This window comes from Malurus melanocephalus, unplaced genomic scaffold (genome assembly GCF_030028575.1).
Source record: "Malurus melanocephalus ecotype Western Australia unplaced genomic scaffold, MMel_1.1 scaffold_98, whole genome shotgun sequence".
In the NCBI taxonomy this organism is placed as follows: Eukaryota; Metazoa; Chordata; class Aves; order Passeriformes; family Maluridae; genus Malurus; species Malurus melanocephalus.
The window spans coordinates 1,858,384-1,877,371 of NW_026623330.1; the positions used below are offsets into that span (position 1 = coordinate 1,858,384).

The 18,988-nt window shown below is 39.0% G+C and overlaps 1 protein-coding gene across 1 annotated transcript in view; it reads left to right on the forward strand.

The window, feature by feature from the left end:
- HELZ (helicase with zinc finger) overlaps positions 1-18,988 on the forward strand; it is an 80,854-nt gene that overhangs the window by 435 nt on the left and 61,431 nt on the right. Inside the window, exons 2-3 of the mRNA XM_057368892.1 lie at positions 15,437-15,664; positions 17,307-17,343. Coding sequence (XP_057224875.1) covers positions 15,455-15,664; positions 17,307-17,343 — 247 coding nt within the window. The 5' untranslated portion in view covers positions 15,437-15,454. The remainder of the gene's footprint in view (positions 1-15,436; positions 15,665-17,306; positions 17,344-18,988) is intronic.

Sequence of the window (18,988 nt, forward strand, 5' to 3'; positions counted from 1 at the left end):
GGAGCCGGGGGTGCTCCGGGGGGGATGCAGGGGGGGTGGGAGGCAGCTTTGTTTTTGTACCGGGCGGGGCGGGAGGGGCACGGGAGAGACGGCCGGGAAATAACAATGCTGAAATAGACGTGAAAAAAAAAAAAATGGTGTAGGTAGGGTTTGTGGAGGGATGGAAAAATAAATTGGAAGAATTTAACAGCTGTTGTAAAATTACCCCCTCGGAGCGGTTGAAGGGTGGGYAGATGAGCTTATGTTTTTGTTTTCTGCAGGAGGCTTTGGCAGGGAGAGTGGAGGGAAGTTGGGAGGTTTAACACAGGTCCTGGAAGAGCTCTGAAACTGAAAACAGGAGAGTTTCCASTGCACAGTGCAGCACAGTCCTTCCAGCAGACRCTTAWATTTATATTTTTAGGGCAAATCCTYAGGCAGGAGAAGAATCTGTTACCCCTCCTGCGGTGGGAGGTGTCCTTTTGTTAAATTTCCAAAGRAGTGCAGTTGTTTTGGCTTCAGCGCTTTGTTAGGCAATTGTTTGATTAGGGTAACATGATTAAACATATCATTGATGGAAATTAAGAAATAACTGCAGGGAAACAGTTGCAAGGCTCCTTCCCGGTTAATGACAAAATGAATAAGAGTTAACGAGATAATAGGATTTTTGCATTATCAAAGATACAGAGAGCTTGAGAGGAAGTTTTAAAATAACACATTTCACTTTCCATTAAAAATATAAAAGAACTCAGATGTGAGACCGAAAAATATCCTGACAGTCAATATCCCCCATTGACAGATTGAGTGTATCACCATGGCTGGTCCTGTTGGGATGGTTTGGATTGTTGACATCATCTAATGTTGTTGTTCTTAATAAACRCTGCAATTGAAGCAAGGCAAAGGATAAAATACCCCCCTGCCATTATCTGGATAAGAGAAGATATSTTCCTTCATAAAAAATAAAACATAAGCAAGTGATATTTGGCGACTTTGCATTATTTTCCAAGGTAGAACAGGGAGGCTTTAAAATAATGTGTGTTACATTCAGTTGTTCCAGTACTTTTGAGGCATAGCAGATTGTCAGTGAAAACTCTCTTTTTGGTGGTGATTTGTTGCTTTTTTTTTTTTAATGGCAAAGCTGGTTTGGTGGGGACAGTCTGGGAGTGCTGGGCAGGTSTGTAGGGAGGAGCTGATTTTGAACATTTGTCTCAAAACTTAGAGGAGGACAAAATATTCAAGGGGCCACCACATTCCCTCCACCTCCTTGGGATGCAAACCCAGGGAATCAGACCTGGGTAGGTTTGGCTCTTACAGTGGAGAAATTGTGAGTGGCAGAAGCTGAATTAAGCTTTTTTTTGTTGAACTTTAATTAGCAGAGCAGTTTTTCTTTATTGGTAAGTGAAGGAACATTTTATGTGCTATTACCGATAAATTGAGTTCTCTTTGTAATTTGTGCTGAAAGCAGAAATTACTCCTTTATTTTTCCTAGCTGAAATCACATTTCCTTTATCACTCTTCACCTCTGTGATTTTTTTTTTTACTTTTGAAATGTACATTGTGTATTTTCCCTCTTTTAATTCATACAGACATTGTGCCTTTTTAGGTGAGCCAGATTAATTTTTCTGTGGGGAAGACTTGTAACAGTCATGTCTTGAAGACTGGAAGAGTTGTAATAACTGGTTTTGTTGGGATTTTTGTTTTTGTTTATTTTGGGATTTGTTTGTTTGCTCGTTTAGGGGCTTGTTTTCACCTCTTCCCATCAGAGTAAAACTTCAAGGGAGATGTGGAAGCAGCATCTTATTCTCTAATTTGTCCCAGTTCTGCTTCTTGATCTGTCATGGAGGATCCTTTTCCATTGTGAAATCTCACTGGTTTCAGAGAAGTTCCTCCTGGGCTTTGGGCTCAGTGTGAGTAGATCTCATAGGAGAAGGGCTGTGGTTTGGAGAGAACTGCTCAAAGGTTGGATTCGTAGAGAATCATCTYAAAAAGTGTAAGTCAGAGTGTCTGGAAAGCTTAAAGAGGTGATATTCCAAGGTGGTTGAGGTAAAGGTCTACTCCTTGAGACATGTGGACAGCATGATGCAAATCACTTCACCTGTTTATGCTTCCWTTTGAAGGAATTTAAAATAGGAACAGTGAATCTTTCCAACTTATAAGGAATCCTGACGCCTGTGGAGGAAAGAGCCCATGGAAGAGCTGGGCACTAATATTACTGCTGTTTTCCAACTCTGTTAATCTGATGAAATATTTTCTCCATTTTTGGCGATTATTTTTGCTAGTAATATCCACTCTGCATTTATAGCTGGATATTCTCTTTGACTTTCAGTGTGTTGGTTTATTTTTCTTTTTGTTTGCTATTTACCACCATCTTGCATTTGCTGCTGWACATTATTCTTGGTGTTTTCATTTTAGTAATGGCAGAAACAATTGCTGAAGCAATTCCGATTATTAAAGCCCTTGAATCTCTCACCTCACTGAGGTCAGTGGGACCTCACAGGTCTGGTAGCAGGAGTGAAACCTAAATTAGGAAAGTCTTTGGTAATAATTTAAATCCATCTGCTGTGTACATCCTGAGTAGCTGGGGAAAGCTGTGGGAGCTGGCTTGGAGAAGGAGAAGGAAGGATGGTTTCATGCTGTTCTGGTTTAGGGATAGAGCAGTTGGACAGCTGGAATTCCCCTGCCTTGGGGCTCAGGAGGCCAAGAATCCCAGCGAGTCTCAGTCCTGTCCTGACGTTTCTCCTGGCGTTCCCAAAGCCTTCTTCCTGGAAGGAAGCACATCCCAGTGTTCCTTTCTGTGCAGCGCTGCCAGTGGCTCATCATGGCAGGAGAAAATCCCAAATTTTGTAATCCCAGCCCATCCTCCTGCTTGTATTGCAGCTGTTGAATCCTTTCTCACTCCTTTTGCTGAGATCCTGTGTCAAAATCCCATTTTCACTACATGGTACGTGTATTTTTCCCCCCTTAAATGGAAGGATTGTGGGATAGATTATCAGAACAAACAAGACCTTCCTTTTTCATTCTTGTTTGTCTTGCTATCTCTTCCGTGGCCTTTGGCAGCAAGGCAGTGCTTGTGTTTATACGTATCAATGACATATATTTAAAGACATGGTACTTTATATGTTGGATTTCTTCCTCCCCTTAGTGCAAACTTCAGTGATTGCCATTCTTTTTCAAAATTCTCTCTTCCTTGTTGAAAAAGGGTCTAGTTTTTCAAAAGTTTCCACACAGGGCTGGTATGGAATTAAAAAAAAAAAATCTGAAGGAATGCTTGGTCTTCTGGAGACACTGACTGGGAAAATAAACATTTGTTTTCCCCAAATGTTTCAGGGTGGGAGAAAATAACTAAACTTCATAGACAGGGAAATTGGGAGTATGTGAGGTCAGAGACTGCTCCACAGGAACAGGCCAGCTTCTGGGGATTTCATTATGGTGACACTGATATGTGACTCAGGGCCCTTATTCCAAAGCAGTCTTGCTTGCTGAGCTTTTCTCTTCACACGAATCTTTACAGCATGAGCCTTCAAACAGCAGCAATCACTCATGTCTGAGAAACACAGAAAAGTGAATGTTACTGTAGGAAAAGAAGTGATTGGGAATTTAAGCAGGGAGATTGTAATTACCCATGGGTGAGAATTTGTTTTTCTGTTGGATTTCTATTGCACTGCCAGTTGAAGTTAAAGAATACTTACAGTAGCTATAACGTAATAGCCAAATATTCCTCTATAATTTTATATGCAAATTCATGGTTGTAAATTAGAAATGGACTGGTTTATTTATCCAGTCTTTTCTCAGAGTCCTCCATAATACCATATTACAGTCTTATTACAGGAAAGCTAGATAAGAAATCATGGATTTCAATCTTTTTCCTCCTTAAATGTAATTTTACTACACTGAGCGGTTCCATTTCGTGACTAAAAAGTTTGAGTGGTGTCTGTGGCCCCATCCTTGTTCCGAATAAGGACAAATGATCAGATTTTCTCAGTGGCATGGAGTCTTTGTCAGATGTTAGAAGGCCTGAACCTTAGCAGGAAGGTAGTTTACAATAGTGCTGAACTGCATAGGTTTTCCAAGAAGCAGTGGTGCTGRGCTGGTAGCAGGAAGTTTTTAAGTGATGTTATGTAGAGACATGTTTTGGTGATGTGACTCTGAACTGTTGTACCATTTGTTGCTGTTAGTCATGGGAAGTATCCCTTGTGTGAAGAATGATGTGGCTGAGGTGAATGTTTTGAATCTTTGGCTTATTTGTGATTTGGGGAAATAAGTTTCATGCTCTCTCCGGTTTGTAAGCAGTAGCAAGGCTAGTGATTGTTGGAGCAGTAATGATGAAATATTGGAAGAAAAGAACAATAGGTTTGTGTTTGGTACGAAATTTTGAATGTTGGAGCGGCAGGAAGTGCAGGATAGAAATGTGAGTGTTRTGTGTGGACTCGTCTGAGCTGGTTTTATGGTAGTTAGGCTAAGTGTTACTTAGAAATGATCTTTCAGTCTGTGAATTTCACAGTCTGGGTTTTCCCCCTCCCCATAGTTAAATATAGCAAAAATACTGTATTCATCAAAACACTAAAAATTAGGCTAGTTAAATATGCTTAAAAGGTCTTTCATAGCCCTTCAGACCCCACTGGCAAAAGGAAATCTGTAACATGAGCTGGTYTTGAGAATCTTGGTTGTTAGTAATGTGGCACGAGCGTTTAATTTGCTTGAAAATGTTTAGTGGTTCAACAAACCAAAAAGATAAAAAATCTTGGTGGATATCATAAATAGAGAATGCCACAAATGAAAAGCGTAGTGGTTTTGGCAGTTTAGTTTGGTTTTCTCSCTATATATCTTTTCACTTAATGTAAGGTAATCTGTATTTTTTGTMAGTGAAAATTTCATTTTATCCTGGGGTAATTTTGGGGGAACAGGGATGGGCAGTTGKCCTCTATTCCCAAGCAATGTTCCTTTGCTGGTCTCAACTAAATTCCCCATCGGCTGGGATTCCCAAATACTGTTGGACCAGCCACAAAAGCTGCCTTGCATCTGCTCCTCTGCTATCTTGGAAGCCAGAATTTGCTGGATTTCTCTCCTTATCTACACAGGGAGGTCGTTAAGGGGAATGTTTTTTGCATGCTTCAGAATCTGYGCTAACGCAATGCTGTGGGTCTTTTATTGCAGTGATGTTTTTGATTACAGTTGTTTGTGCTAATGGTTTGGAGGTAACTGTGCTCTGGCCATATCTYGAGACACTCACACATTTGGAATGGTGCAGGACATTTGTTTCGTCGTTTGAACTGACTGATATTACTTGGCTGTGGCTTTGTTTATATTTGTTTGGCTGGGCTAGACACCGCTCCTCTGCTTCCCAAGTTTTGTCAGGATTATGCTGTTAACCACAGCAGGATCGTTACTCATTCCTGCTGATGCAGTTCTTTGAGTGGGGTTTCAGATACGTGACTGAATCGCTAATGTTCATTTCAAAAGGAATGAGGAGGGAGAGTTCCATTGGGAAACGTGTTCTGGATACGTGTTGTGGCGTTGCTCGTAGGGTTTGCTGTCGGGAGAACTTGGGAATCCATATTCTGTTCTTGAAAGAGTCTAAAAATTGAACCTGTTGGTGCTACCATGGTCAGGCATTTGAGGAGAGGAAACAGGGATGTTATAAAAGCATTAGCCGTATGCAGACAGATTAATGTAATTAAAAAACAGAGTTAGAACACAACTCCCCAAACTAGGCKTAGCTGTGTTATGCCAAAATATTTGAAGCATGATCGTGTAAAAATGAATTTCAAAGGTTATTTACCACAAAGATAGCAGTTTTTAGAGGTGGAAGGTTAGTTACTGCTTTGAACTTTCAGAACTGTGCACAAAAATACCRTGCACAGTTATATAATAGGCATGGTTTGGGGAAAGATGTGTTTGGAGGATCTGTGGGTGGCATGATTGTGTTATTAAATCTGTTACGGTAGGACCCTTTTGTGCTAAGCACTATGTAAATGCGTAACAAAAAACTCAGTCACAGTATTATTCACTACTATAATAAATTAAAGTTCGTTATAAAGCTGCAATGAAGGCTGAKGTATATTGAAAGAAAATTTTCYTGTTTTATGCYACAGTGTTCTGGCTGATTCCTGTGTGCAATTTGTGACCTGGGCAATCTACCTGATAYTCAGCACGAAGATTTTTTACAATCTTGTGCCTTTTGAACAGATATRTTCATATTTTGCATCTCAAACAACAAATGAACTTCCCCCCCATTTTTACCAACTGTAAACTGTAATAGATACCTGTAGCATCTGCACATACCCTGGGGATCAAAGSTGTGCTCTTCAGGTAGATCTGCTCCCAGGAGGGTGTTGCTTTTGCAGTATCAGGACGTGTCAGGAGTGGAGAAAGTTCTGGTGTGAAAAGGAAAGTTTGACCTTTGAGGGGAGACTGTTTCAGCATTGCCACAATATCCTATTAAGAAGAGAAAATGTGGATTGAACCACTTGAGCTTTGGAGYTGTTGGGGTGGAGAAGGGTTTGCACTGGGTTTTTGAAATGGAAATATGCTGTGATAAATAATTTCCCAGTTTAAAAACACTTTTATTGTTRAAATCCAAATACAGCTGTATTAGATGAAGCTGTGAATTGAACATGAGACTGAGAGTTAGGAACTGCTAATTTTGATTCTGTGACTGATTAAATTGGTGAATTTGGCAAATGARCTATGGTCAAGTGCTCTCTGCAAACGGTGCTGCATGAGTGGCAGGTTCAGTGAGCACTGGAAAACTCAGTGACATGTTTTTACATTTAAACTTCTGAAATATATTTGTAAATATAGTGATATGTGTACTGTGTTGAAATGATGCTTGGGAGTCGTCTTTGACTCCCCTTTGCATTCCTTGGGAACACAGTTTGGCACTTGCTTGGCATTTTGAAAATGAGGTGACACATGTTTAGTCACATCGACACAGATGTGACTTTATCATAGAGCAGACATTTCTCARAGAGGACTTCTGGCACTACCTTATGACTCAGTGGAGAATAATATTGGGAATTGCAGGACTGGGTAAGCCCTTAAGGTTAGTGGTGTTCATTTTTTGGTCAAAATTATTACTGAACATTAGTGCAGAGAGAGGAACAAGGCCATGTTCTTTTATTCAAATGTTGAGAAGAGAGCTTCTGCCATGAGTAAGGTATAGTTTGGAAGTTTKTGAATTATGATGTTTAAACCAGCTTTTAGACTATGAATATTGTTCTGCAAAGTGTGTTTGAGTTTTGAGTCCAGTAGGTTGGTGCTGCTCCATGGAGAGCTGGCTGGTCCTGCAGTGCTGATTCTTCCCTTTGTTTTTCTCTGGCAAATTTCATTAAGAGAAGCAAAGATTAAATTACTTTTCTAATGCATTTTTTTAAAGTAAGTAATTGGTGATGTTGTTATGGGGATAAAATGGTAACCATGGGACAATAYTTCAATTAAAATGCCCTCATCTTGGGTAAGTGTGAGAAACCCTATTCTCAAAAAGCAGTGTGAACGCAGAGGTACATGGAATACAAACTGCTCTTGTTAACCAGTTATTATGAAAGATTGTTTACGTAAAGATTTTCTATGAAGGAGCCAAAAACTTTAGGTGGGGCAGAAGCACCACCTATTATTATGTTACCCGATGCTTACTATGACATAGTCCTCATTTCACTTGGTTATTGCTTGCCAGATTTTAATTATTTGGGTTGAAATTTCCCAGGGTAGGTGTCTTTCATAGGCTGACTTTTTAGGTGCTGTGCAGGACAGAAAGGTTCTGCCAAAATGATTACATCTTTTCTAGAAATTGGACGAAATATTTTCTTGTGTTCGTGATAGAAAAGAAATAATCTACTGACCTATAGTGCTGCTTTGTGAAAAGTTGAGATGTGTTATTGTATAATGTTTCTGCCAAGGATGTACTTGTGATCAGCCTTGTGAAAATCTTTTCAGAATTGGTCAAATCAACATTAAGTACAAATGTACAGTAAAAGATAATCCCTGCAGTGAATATGCTTCAGCCTCAACTAAACAGGATTTCTCTGTAATTTGAGGGCTAGGGGTCCTGCATTCCTTCCTTATGTGATTTTTGATAAAAATGTGAGCRCAGAAAACTCCCTTTCTGTTCTCCAAGTTCCTCTTTCTTCCCAGCTCTACCTTCCTGCAGCACAGAGGAAGCAGCAACCAGATTTAAACAGAAGGTGSAAAATGCAGATTTTCGCAGAATTATGTGCAGTAAATGTAGAGATGGGGGTGGTTGAATGAGGAGAAGGAGATTGAAAAATATTAATATTCGAAAGAAATAGAAGGGAGGCTGTGCAGTGTGGGTACCTATGATTTATTTTCTAATGCTAATACAGTTGTTTGTTGGAATACAATTTCTCTATCTGCATTAATTAGAAAGTGTTTCTGAAATGGAGTAGGGAATAGCAAAATAGGAGAAWGCAAATCCTGCTTAAGCCCTATTTTTGCTACACTTCTTTTCTTTTATTTTGAATTATTTTCCCATGCTGTGATGTAGAGAAATGCTGGATATTCCTAAGTCACTCAGCAGACACTGAGTGCTCTGTGTTGATCATGTAAAGGGCTGTAAAGTAGGTGGAGGMGAAATGCATAATGGGAAGAAATCACTTCTCCTTCTAATGTGAATATAAGAAGTTTATAGAAACTTTTGCCTTGTGTGTTCATATCTTAATTCTCTGCAAAATGGGAATATTGTCAGAATGATAAATATTTTCTTAATTCCTGTAAAGTGGTCGATTGCAGCATCGTAGGCGTTATTGAAAAGYTAATGAAAACATTCAAATGCTGTCTTCAGGATAAGATTTGACTAGCAAATAAAGCCTCAGGCCCTGTGCTGAAACATTTCACTGGATGTCCATTAAGCAGCAGCCTCCGTTCTGGCTGCTCATTCTGCCAGGTAGCCCTTGGAAAAGGTACTCCATGACTAATACAGTTAAAGGCAATATCATAACACAGACACTCAGGAGGCCAMCGTGAGCTTGTGCAGATGCTTTTGTCCTCACACAACCTCAGAGTGTCGAACTTTACAACCCAGTATTTGTTCTGTAAAGTTAATGAATGCAATATGTGTATGTATATTTGCTTTGTGTAACTGGGATCCTTGTATCTGCTGGCTGTGGGCGGCTCTCAGGCAGCACCAGTACACCTCACATCACTGCTGTGCTTTAACTTGCCATGTGTTTTGCTTGGTTTCTTCAGGACAGGTAATGTTTTCAGACAGCTGTGTGAAAAAAAGATCATTTTAAAGGCAGGATATGAAGCAATTAGGGATGTGGTGGATGGGGTGTTTGCAAGTGCTGAGGCTGTGAGTTATTTCCAGATTTTGAGCCAAAGATAGCCRGTCTGTCCATGTCGAAGTGTTGCTGCTGCTGGCTGCACAGATTGTTCTTTTGCTGCTATTTCCAAAATGAAAATAAAAGAGATTAGTAAAGGTAATAATGTGTTAATAATCACTTAGTAGTCTGTACTGAAGTCATAACTGGCATGCAAAAAAATGTAACTTGTTACTATCTGTGATGTATGTAAAGTGGTTTAAAGCCTGCAGAGGATCCAGATGCAGAAGGCATTTGCTCTTAATCTCAATTGCCTCTGTCGTTATGTGAATGATAARCCACCCACAGGCTCTTGTTCCTTTTTCAGTAAACGTGGTTATGTTTATTCTATACTTAAAATTTTACAGGATCAGACTCAAAGCTCCATTTACGTGGCCAGAGATCACTTGTCCTCATAATTTATGTTGCTGTCTTTGATTTTTCAATGTGGAAGGATAGTCTAAGCATTTAACGGTCAGGGGCATCATGAACCTCTTCTATCCCTTTTTTGCCTTCCCAAAGCAGGCATATCATGTTCCTYGGAGGCCTTGGAGCAGAATTCTTGCTGCTGTTCCACTGTAGAATAAAACCTTGAAATGCGCTTGCCTMATTCTGTATGCTCCATTTCAGATTTAACATCATTTTTGGAATTGAAAGTAGGGTCATTTTGCCTGGAGTTGTACAACATTAGCCYAAGTAATTCAGTTATTTCAGAAAACTGATTAGATTGTCCTCTCTCAAGGGTGGAGGCTTTAGTATTTGCTCTGTAAGGTGTGCAGTGCATTTCTGAGAACTCCTTAGCTGCTATTAGGGACTTCAGCCATAATTGCAATAAATGAGTGCATAAGACCTCTGCTGTTATATTTTTCTTAAAAGCAAAAAAAAAGAAAGCCAAAAGCACCTTTCATATAATCCTTTTTTGCACCCTGTGTATGAAGGATGCACCATCTTTTTCTTCTCTGTTAAGTTGGTACAGTGCACTGTCATTATCCACTCTCATTTTATAAAGTGATTTCTGAGAGTGGGATTATTTATAATGTGTATGTCATGACACTAGGAAAGTGCATTTTTTTTTCCCTCTGTGTGTCCGTAAGTCACTTCTAGTGCAGCTCTATTTTATTCTCTCCTGGAGGCTTGAATAAAGTGCTTTTGGGTTTTTATTTTATTTTTTTTTGTCTCAAGGCAAAGATTATTTTACCGCAGTAGGTAAGGAAAATAAATGGAAATTTAATTTTATTTTAGATCTGAAGGTATTTTAGTGGTATTTGGTAATAATGCAAACCCAACTGACATAYAGAGATGCAAGCATGCCTTAAGGTGGCATCACAAGAGATGCCAGAGCAGCTCTACAATATGATTCAAAGCGGACAGAAGTATTATTCCCTGTTTTAGTGTGTGGACTGACAAATGCAGTTTGTTTGCAGAGCTTTGATTGCTGAATTCCAGTGGCCCATGATTTCTAAGCAGGATGTCGGCATGTTCACAGCAACTTTTGTATTGTGTTGTGTACTTAATGTATTATTCAGATTAAGCAAACTCAGGTCTTTCCATACCTGTATAAACAGAAGTGTCCTGTCACTTCTTTCTTGATAATTTTGAGTGAGACAGAAACTCACAGGGATTGAGCCGTACCAACTTTGTGAGTTCCCAAATATTATATTTATATATTACGGAAATAACAAATTTTTGAGGCCTTAGTGCATGARTTTCTTACATCTCAGTTCACCGGTAACAACTTTAAGAAAGGGATGGGATGTGTACTACTTGTGTCTGTAGTCTAAAAAGTTTGGAAACTGCTTTAGTGCAACCTGGAGGCTGTTGGATGGATCCTGGGGCAGTTAAGTTGATGAATGCAGCTATGGCTTTGACTGTTATGGGCAAGAAAAATAAATAAGACTTTTCTTTCCCTGGTGAGTGATACTTTGCTGCAGCTCTTGATGGTAAATGGCAGTCCATGGCAGTAATTGATGGGGTAACTGATGTCTTGGTATCCATAAGAGGCTGAATTATAACTTAACCTTTCCCTGGGTTTGTTACCTGTCTTGTTACACATTTTTCATGAAACCTGCAGCATCCTCGAGACCCTTCAGACTTCTGGGAAATTCAGTTCCAATTGACTTGAAGCTCAGAAGTTACTGAGGAAGGACTCAGTGAGGCAGCCATCCTCATAAATAAATCTAGTTTGTCTCTTCTTGCTCTTAAAAGGAATTGCTGAGAAGTTCTGATAAACCAGCTGTCTTTTYTTGAGTATTGCCTGAATTTATTCCATGTTTAAAACTTCTGTCCAGWCTGGTGGCCAGCCTTTCCAGTTTGTGAGATGGGCTGAAAAATCCCAAAGGGCTGGGAAACAGTGCTTGCATTTCTGTAGAGAGAGGCAGGATGAGTGGAATTCCTGCCCTGCTCTCTCGGAGCCTGTGCCAGCGTGACTGCAATAGGTGATGGAAGGGCAAATCCATCTCCTCCTCTGCTTTCCCGCAGGACAGAGGGCTGCTCACAGGAGGACACGGCTGAATGGCTTTGGCAAGGAATATTTTGTGCTTATTTCTCTCAGCAGAACTGTTTGAAGGGTTATGGATTGTAATGGGAGGCAGCTGGAGAGGCTCTTCCCCCTGCGTGTTCCCCATGGCAATGGGTCTCATTCATTTGCTTCACTCTGCGATTCCCAGGATGTGGCTCTTGAAGTAAATTCAATTGACAGTAAATCCCTACCAGTCTCACTGTAGGACTGCAAGTTGAACATCATTGCTTTAGCATAAATCTTTACAAGAGATGTTAATGTTTGGTTAAAATATGCAAATATTTACTGACTTGTCTACTGTTTGTCAGCTTGGCATGCGAGACCTTGGATCTGATCCTTCTGTCTTGGCAGACATTGGGAATTTTGCCAGTAACATTAATAGGAACAGCATTGTGCCCTCTAATCTGTTTGTTTATGAAGTACAGCGAGAGTTATCTGGCTAGATGCTTTACAGTGAATTGAAAAAGCATCTGTTTGAAATTTTTTTAGGAACCGTCACATGCTTTAAGTTATCGTTATCTTGGTGTATGGACCCTTTGATTCCATCAGACACATCAGTAAGCTCTGGAGCATGGAAGTGCACAGTCATGAGTTAAAACTGCCGTGAAACACTAGGATTTTAGTTCATGATGTTCTCTCCTCCTACATCGATTTTAATTTGAAGTTGGATTCATCAGACTGTGGAGTAGTTCTTCAGAGCCTCCTGTGCACCAGGCAGGCGTAGTGTTTACTTGGAAATAAATGACTGTGTAGATCACGTTGTTTATCACTCTTCCTCCTCAAGCTGTCCCTTCTGCCTTTCCCAGCCCCCTCTGCAGTTCTGGAGGGGAAATGTGTGGCTTTATTTGGAGATTGGATTTTAGTTACTCTTTTYGTGTTTGTTTACGAAACCCCTTTGGCAAGAAGGTGGAATACTCATTAGGAATATTGAGCCTGAAATCGTTAGTTGTAAGGGGGAAAAAATGTCGTGGTTAGTTGTAAAAACCACCAAGATTTAAGTTACACCAGTTGGAACTAACCAGATCCTTGAAATAATATTTTGTGGACGATAAGCTGAATGCAACTTGGCCCTCAAAGAAATGCAAGTTCAGTAAGTTCTCTTATACTTAAGGGGAGGAGTTTTTTTGATGTACAAAGTATGATGCCAGATTATATATTTATATATAATTTCTTAGGATGTCCACCTATTTTAGACGTGCAGCTTTAGATAGTGGGAATATGCCTGTTTACTGGTTCTTCAAGATTTTGAAGATGTGTTGAACTTCACTATTAGAATAAATTGTTTCTTGAAATTGAATTTAGAACTGTTTTGGCATRTGGTTTTCCAGGTCTCTCTGAGAAAATGGAGCCTGATGGAGCCACTGGARTGGCTCCTTATCTCTCATTGTGTCCCATGCACTGTGATTTCGGTGGGTTTTTTACACTCTGAAATACTTTTAGTGTGACTCAGTTTAGCCAGTTATCCAACAGCCTGGTCCTTACTGCTTTTGCTTATGCTCAGCTTAATTTATAAGTTTTTGCTTAGGATCAGTTACGTCCTCTGAARTGCTCTGGAGGCTTCAAATTGACCAAAGAAATTGTGTGGCCACTGCTGGGTGTGTAAAATTCAGCTTCTCAAACAGATGARTTCAATATTTATCCAAGCAGTCAGCACAAAGCAATTGATAAGGAATGTCTTTGTCTTTTACTGGTGCCATGTTGGAGAAGAAGGGTTTTCAGTGTTTGTGAGCTGTGCTGGCCAGGTCGGTTAGGATGGGATCTGTGTTTAATCAGCTTTTTGGGAATAAACACACAGAAGCTCTGCTCAGCCTTTTGGTCAAAGGAATTTTGGTTATATGTCAGCCAGGAAGTGAGGAAATCAAAAGTACAGCAGAGTTCAYGGAGTCCTCTATTTTCAGTCCCTGAGGAGGAAAACAGAATGTACATGAGAAAAACATCAATTAACTATTGTATCTCAGGGGGAGCAGATCCTAGATTTGTGAAATACACAAATATGGCCTAAAATGGTATTGAAGTGGAAACCAGTGGAATTTTTAGTTGTATCTAGAAAGGATCTTTGCGTACACAACTTAAGAATACCTCACATTTATGTAATTGAAAATWTGTGCTTAAGTGATCCAGCAGAATCTTTAATGGAATTACCTCATGAATGAATTTACTCATATGTATGGAAATGCAAAACCTACTTGCCTGTTCCTATTCTGTTCGAAAATGCCAACTTATTTTTAGCAGAAAAAGAAGTATCTGGATGAATGAGGTAATATTTTGCAAGGCTGTTGTTAAGAAAAAGGCACATGTCACAGATTTGTACCAGGATAACTGCAAARTATTCATGCTTACATTCCTTCATTTTTGAGAAGCTTTTTTTTAGCACTATATGATAGATTTTTATATTAGTGTTGTAAAAGGGAAGCTGGTTTAAGTATTGAAAAATCAATATTCCTTTATGTAATTACTTTGATACTGAATGGAAATTTAAGAATAGAAGGGAACACATGAAACACTGTTTTGTACAGTATATGAAAAAACTTGTTTACATTTCTCCTGAATGTTGGCTTAGGCATGTGTTAATGGGAAAAGTGGGATAATGGATTTTCATATGATGAAAATGCATTTATTTGAATTTCAGATTAAATTTTTGAAGTGACTTTACCTTTGGTTGAAAATCTGAAAATAYCRAGAATAAAGGAAGCTTTTAGCAGTGAATTTTTAAAGTGGACTAAAAATAGTTATAGGAGACAACTGTAATAGTTGATCTGTAATCAAAAATATTGACAATTTGCTGCTTGCTGGAAGGAAAAATGMGAATTCTTAGTTTTTTTCCTCTTGTTGTTATCAGAACACATTTTTGTGAAGTCAGCTTTAAAGTACAGTGTCTCTAGGGATGTGTATAATGTATTTAAATATTGTATCAGTGAATGGAGGATATAGACAGGGATCATGGAAGTGCTTTGCTYTTCTGCTGGTGGTTCAGATGTGGATTACCATTGTCTCAGTCTGTTGGCAGATAATGTTTGTCTGTGTACAGATTTTTAATGTAACTGTCTCAATTTCCCCCATATTTACTTTAAAATTATGCAAGAAGTTCTGCACAGAGGTGTTGGTGTGGCAGGGGTATCTAGAGCTTCTCAGACATAAATGCAGCTAAACCAGCAGAAGGAAGAGACAAGTGCTTGGTTTGCTGGTCTTTCCTTGTCCATCCCTGTTGTGCTTCACCAGGGAAGCATCTCCTGCTCCTGAGTGTAGGTGGGAAGGCTCAGAGACAGCACTTAGGGCATGAGTTGTGTTCCTTCCAAAGCAAAGGTGTTGTTGCCATCRAACACCCAAAAGCCTCTGCTTAAATCCATGCTGACTTTAAAATCTGAAACCCCTACTTACATTCTTCAAAATCASTCGTGGGCTTTAAGTACCTTCTTGAATTAGAATCAAAACTGAGAGCTGGGAGTGATGGAGAAAAAGCCTGGGAAGAAATTAGTTAGTGAGAAGCTTGTTTTAGGAAATGTGACTGGCACAGCACGAGGGGGATGTGATACAGCACCTTGATCTGGGAATGGAAGTTGGTTGGCAAGTTGTCAGTGCCATTCCTCAGCTAACCAACGTTTTATCGTCCCCTCTGCCCCCGCTCTAGGATTTCTGTCCCTGAGTCATGGCAGACAGAAGACCAGAGAAGGCATGTGAACAAGCATGTGAATCCCTTAAGCAGCAGGATTATGAAGTGGCAGTGAAGCATTGCACAGAGGCTCTCCTTTCCCTCAGCCAGTACCCCCCAGCTCACCTCCCGGAGCCCTGCCAGGCAGAACTCGACCGCATCAAAATCGAGACTCTTCTGTATAGAATTGCTTCCTTTTTACAACTTGTGAGTGTGACTCTTCTTTCCAGTTCACTAGATACTATAAAGAGTCAAATATCTTGTATTGTCARGATTTTAATACAAACTCTGAGTTTTTGGCTTGTTGGTTTGCCCACAGAATCCMTCTTGCTGCAGCATCTATGAGGCTTCTGTCTTGTACCTCTCCCTGATCTGTTTGTTTTTCAGGATTGGAACCTCTTAGTTTGGGTCTCAGTCACAATTCTCTAAACAAATAGGGAAAAACACTTTAAACATTAAAAAAAAAATTCCAGAAATGCAAAATAGCTGGGTTTAGGGTATTATGTTTGTACAGCTATGCTGAATTACATACCAAATTACCTTATCTTTAAAGAGCGTGATATTGAGGTTTCCACAAATAAAACCACTCAAAAAACAAAGTTAAGAAATGCCAGAATCTAGGTAGCTGGTTCACATCTGCTTTAGCTCCATTTGCATAGGCCTAAAATTAGTCTTTTAATGTTTAATCCTAGCTTTCCAGGGCTAGGCTAGAGCAAATCTGGTGAGAGACAGAACTTTTAGACTGACAAATATTTAGTGGGAGGTGARAACGGGTCTTGAAAAGGTTTGTAAATGCAAAGCAAGAGGCACAACCCTGAATTACAGGTGACCCCTTTGCCAAAGTCATGTCCTTCCTTTAAAGCATCAGAGCTACAGTTTCTTAAAGGAAAGGACATTATAGCTTAAGAATAAACCTACAGTCTGCTTTTTCTGACCTTCCTGAAATGCTGTTACAGATTTACAGGGGCCTTGTCCTCTCCAAATCTTCAGGTATTGAGTAGGAGCAGTTTCGTCCCCAGTGGAAAAAGTTTGGCAAGKCTCAAGACTTTGCTGGGCAGTTTTAAGACAAATCTTGCCCATCTGATCAGGGATGCATTTAAACATTCTTTAAATAAATAGCTGGATTGGACTATTCAGTGTGCAAAACAAGAATTGGGAAACCTCTGAAATGAAGCAGTGACCAATCTTATGGCTCCTCAGTGAAAGAGATTCACAAATAAGTGAGGTTGGTTTTTCTGGCAGAAGTTACTACAGAYTTGGCCTCTCAAAATTATTTCCATAAGCCAGTATGCAGATTGGTGCTTGGAGTATTTAATACATTCCTGACATCATTCTTTGAAAATCCTGAGGCACCTGTCAAAATCTTCCTATCAAAGACTTAAATTATATAGGTACGCAAAGCATTAAAAAAATCCAAGTATTCTTTCTTGTTTTACTAAACAAAATAATCTTTAAAATCACTACTGATAWGACAGTAAAATAATATGCATATCTTAAAATTTCAACAGAACCATATTAGTGCAAGATKAAAAAAACTGTCTAGAAAGTTGTTTTGTATTTTTTCCTAGGTGTTGTGAGCYACCCACAACCATATAAAACACACACCTTTGCCCATTCAGTCTCCTCTTTTAAAATGTCCATGTGCTGAGAATTTGAGAAAGAGTCAGCATTCTAAGAATTAATTACATTATAATTGACATGTGACTTATGTTCTTTATATGTTCCACCCAAGAAAAGRCAAGGTAATGGTTTCTAAAAAGTTTTAAAAAAAACTTGTAATTCAAGCATGTAGTTGTTTATGCTAACTGGAATAATGCTATTTTTAAACTTTTCATGTTTTACCTTTCAGAAAAAGTATGGGCAAGCAGATGAAGACTGTAGGCATGGTATGCTTATTTCTTTTTTTMTTACATAGTGTTATGAATTGCAGTCAGTTGTCTGAATTTTTAAAACCGATGCCCAGATTTGTTAGTTTGCTAACAGTGTTTTTTTTTCCTATTTAAAATTATGTATCTGCTTTATAATACTTTTTCTGCCTTTTTTTTTTCTTCTTAAAGAGAGATCTCACTATTTTTTAGCTCTTACTCCAGTGCCAGGACTCACATCCATGTCTTTGGCACAGTGSTGCTATTTGGCTAATAGTTATTTTAGTGCACAAATGTAGGAAGGGTTGATAATGTCAGGGTTTTTGTGAAGATAAAGACAGAGACAGCTGATTGTTCCGCCTTTCTTCCAAGGGTCTTGGTGGATATTTTGGTTTGCATTTGGGACTTGGTTCAGTGAAAATCAAGAAGATGCACATTTGTTAAAGCTTCCAAATGTGCCTGTGTTGCATTGAACTTGAGCCTTTCGTGTTTCAATGCCTTGTTCAGTTTGGGTATTTTTGAAGGAATTAACCACCTTTCCTAATGTTCYGTTGTTCTTCTATAATGGAAATTATTCAGAATTCACTGAGTTTGGAAAGAGTTGAAACAGAGTTTATCAGTTAGATTTGGAAAGAAAAGTTGGGTCGATCCCACCTTTCTGTTTTTAGGTCCTTAGCTRCTCCTGAATGTTAAAGGAAATTTTTTTCAGGTGACAGTTTTGTTAAACYGGTTGTGATCTACCTTTCTGACATTYCTATGCTAGCAATGATAATCTTTAAATTGTTCCTTTCTGGGTTTGTGGGTTTTATATGCTTTGGGKTTTTTTTTAATGTATTTTTCTTCAYTGATAGTYAARTCATAGTCTGGGGAATTTGTGGGGTTCTGCAGYCTGCTTGTAAAGGTTCGTAAAAATTGGCTAAGRAAAATAAACTTGATTTCTGTAGGTGTAAAAATGAAGTTAAGTCTTAATATTGCTTAATCAGCACCATTCTTAAAACAGTCTGAAATATTGAAAAGATTTTTTTTTACCTTACTGATCCATGCTGTAGGGCTGTAATATTCTGATTAACCTCAGAGTTCTCTCTCAYGATGGCAAATAAAAGTGAGAGACATATGGAAAGCTGAATGATGTTAAAGGAGGTAGGAGGGAGAATGCTTTTTTTTAATGAACAGTGTTCTCATTGATGAGCTCTGATGGGTTTGTCATAGGGGACAGGGGTGCCATTCATCTGTGGAACCTTTTCTTGGTGTGTGTGTCAGTTATCAGTATCTCAAAGGAACTGTCATGGTAACTGCTTGTTATCTCTCACTGGACGGGCTAGAGGGGGTGGAATAGGACCACTGATCACTCTCTTCTTTTAAAAAAATTAAGTAGAAAAACCAGCTTTTAAATGTATACTAGTAATGAAGAAATAGAATCCAGGTTAATGGTAATTTCCGTCATTCATGCCAGCATGTTCTGCACATATTTTTTTCCAGATCTAAAACTGAGGACATTTTTGAACTTACTAATGCCATATTTATGTATGTATATTTAAATGTTGTGTATGTGTTTATATATTTATATACACACATATACACACATATCATATTTTGATGAATATAAGAATGAATGATTTGGTTGTGGTTCTCCATGATGTGTGGTTATCAATTGTAGCCCAGCACC